General features: G+C 35.8%; 1 protein-coding gene and 1 pseudogene across 2 annotated transcripts; one reads left to right on the forward strand and one right to left on the reverse strand.

Moving 5' to 3' along the window:
- Positions 1 to 308: 308 nt before the first annotated feature.
- TVAGG3_1063340 (attachment subunit, putative-related family) lies at positions 309 to 1,496 on the reverse strand (the record flags this gene model as incomplete). Its single annotated transcript, XM_001283537.2, has 1 exon — positions 309 to 1,496. The coding sequence occupies one exon, from the start codon at positions 1,494 to 1,496 to the stop codon at positions 309 to 311; it is 1,188 nt and encodes a 395-aa protein (XP_001283538.2).
- An 834-nt stretch (positions 1,497 to 2,330) lies between these two features.
- On the forward strand, positions 2,331 to 2,746 carry TVAGG3_1063350 (annotated as a pseudogene). Its single transcript has one exon. A coding segment is annotated over exon 1 (416 nt).
- The last annotated feature ends 276 nt before the right edge of the window (positions 2,747 to 3,022 follow it).

Raw genomic sequence — 3,022 nt, forward strand, 5'->3', positions numbered from 1 at the left:
AAGCAGTAATGAAAAGAAAATCTGAAATTCATAAAAATTACAAGTTTCTGATGACAATTAGCTTAATTAAACCAGGTACAAGATTATATAATTGTATTTTCTATCCAATTATCCATATAATATCTTATCCAGAAAAAATAACTTGATCAATACCAAATGATTTTTTAACTAGTAAATAAAGTATTTTCTTTACACACACATTGTATATCATAGTTAAAAAAAAAAAAAAAAAAAAAAAAAAAAAGGTAGTGGGGCTTCCAGGGCTGCGCCCCTCTAGCCCCTGAAGATATTTAGTATAAATGAAGTTTTTATTCGGTATATTCTGAATCTTGAATGTCTTGGAAATTTTCTTCTTCTTCGCTCTCTGAGGTGAGGATTTCTTCGACTTCTTCTTCGTCATCTGGTGCTACGTGTCCAGCTATAAATACTTTGTAGAGTCCATCTGGAAGTGTCTGTATTATGAATGTGGTATCGTGTAAGAATACAAACTCAACATCCTGTTTGAATTGGCAATTTGAATTAGTGAATTCTGCCAATTTTATAGGATGTCCTTTGGTAGCTTTCGGGAAGCTTGAAATACTAACTTTGCCACCGTATGGAACTCTTTCTGGTGTATCTAACGCTATAGTGGATATGACATGGAAATTGTCTTGAAATTCTGGTAAAGGTTGTATACAATATAACCGTTTTGACTGTCCTGGTTTGGTAAAAAAGTATACGTAAAAGGACCTTTGCCCATACTCATCCAATTCTTCGAGATAGTTGTAGGTATTGGGATATATGCTGACATACTCAGCAATTTTCACATTTCGCAAATAAGTTTGCATATTTTTGGGGAAAAGTCTAATAAATTGGTCGATGGCTTGTAGTGCAATTAGGTTTGCTGTAACAGGCAAGTATTGAACAAACAAGTCCACGAGAACACCTGGGTCTTTAACTTCATTTTCAACTGGTTGCAAACTATCCATAACAGACTGAAACACTTCCGAATAATCGGTGTCGTCTTGAATTCCCCATTGGTTTTTGAGTTTTTCAAGGAGTTGAAGTCTTTTTTTAGCATATTGCCTGCGAACACGTTCAGGTATGGTAGTGTTTTCTTCTGTATTTTCTGTATCTCCTGATTGAAATTGCTTCGCGAACGCGAGGTATCTCATCTGGGACCTTGTCGTCATCGATGACGCGCTTGGTTGTTCCTCTGTTGTTTCGTTTGTTTGTATGGTATTTTCTTGAGTAGATTGTCTTGAATTGTTGGACAATTGGTTTGCAATTGGAGAAGACTGTAAAACTTGTCCTGTTGTGTCTGGTACAACTGTATCTGTTGTTTCGTTTGTTTGTATGGTATTTTCTTGAGTAGATTGTCTTGAATTGTTGGACAATTGGTTTGCAATTGGAGAAGACTGTAAAACTTGTCCTGTTGTGTCTGGTACAACTGTATCTGTTGTTTCGTTTGTTTGTATGGTATTTTCTTGAGTAGAATGTCTTGAATTGTTGGACAATTTGTCTTGAATTGTATGAGGAAGTTGCTTTGGTATTATAGGAGGTCGTAAGGGTTTTGAGAATGGTGAGACATAAGTTGTAGGAACTTTAACTGCAGAGGTAGTCGACGAATTGTTTGCAATTGTATGAGGAAGTTGCTTTGGTATTATAGGAGGTCGTAAGGGTTTTGAGAATGGTGAGACATAAGTTGTAGGAACTTTAACTGCAGAGGTAGTCGACGAATTGTTTGCAATTGTATGAGGAAGTTGCTTTGGTATTATAGGAGGTCGTAAGGGTTTTGAGAATGGTGAGACATAAGTTGTAGGAACTTTAACTGCAGAGGTAGTCGACGAATTGCTTGCGACACTTTTTCTTCCTTCCATTAGACAAAAATGAACTGTTTTTTTCGGACTACTCATAGAAAAGTTTAAAATAAACCGTTTTCCTCAACGGAGACCCCCTCTATTTTTTATTTTATTTAATAGTTACCGTTGGCAAACCGTTCCATCTCAAATATTGAATGAACTATAAACGTTTTTTGTTTTCTATATATACTTTTTTGTCCAACGGTCAAACTTTTTACACAACGGTTTTTGAGAGTCGTCGCCGTTGACTTTTTGTAGAGCACTCAAAATAGTATAACTTTGTCCGGACAAGTAAGGGTCTATCGTCGCTACAGGAAAAGTTACAGGCGTTCCAAGGAAGTATACTTTGAGAAGCCTTTTCCCCCTTATAGAATGAGATAGGACGGTTATTTTACAAAACTGTCAACACATTGACCGAGTAGTTTTTTGTGCTGAACAAAAAGTGTCATATAAACATCTGTCAAAAGCCGCTTTTTAACTTCACTTAAAATGCCACGTAAGCTACGTAAGAATATACGTAAGAGGAAGAGAGCATTGAAACATCCAATAGTAAAACTGACACCACAACAACAATTGCAACAACAAATGATGAATGACCCCACTATGTTGCAACAAATGTCAAGCAACCCTATGCTTTTAAACCGAGTCATTGGTGCACAGAGTGGAGGTTTAAGAGCGGCACTTTTAGCGAAAATGGCAGGCTATGGTGGAGCTGCAGACGGAACAGCCTATAACCCTCAAAGTCAAATGAATTTGAGTTCACTCAAAAATCAAATAACAGATGTCAAAAAGTCAAACATAGACATACAGAAGCAAATAAGTGAAAACGAAAAGAAACTAGAATATGACAGACACACAAAGAAACTCAATGAGTTAAACGTAGAGAAAAAGAAGAAAGAAGAACAACTGAAAGAACTAAGTACAGAGGAATATGCAAAAAAAGTGTCAGAAAAAGCAGCAGAAGTAGCAAAAATGGAACAAGATGTCATAAATTTGAAAAACCATACTACTCAATATAAAATACTGAAAGATGAAGAGATAAAACAAAAAGCCCTGAAGACATATATGGATAGCGATGAGTATAAAAAAGAAGTTGAAGCAAATGTAAAGGCAGAAAAACTTTTACAGTTGCAAAACCAAACCGTACAGTATGAAAACTTAGCACAAGAAAGTAAAAATAA

The sequence above is a fragment of the Trichomonas vaginalis genome, assembly GCF_026262505.1.
Source record: "Trichomonas vaginalis G3 chromosome Unknown ctg_24, whole genome shotgun sequence".
NCBI classification, from domain to species: Eukaryota; Parabasalia; order Trichomonadida; family Trichomonadidae; genus Trichomonas; species Trichomonas vaginalis.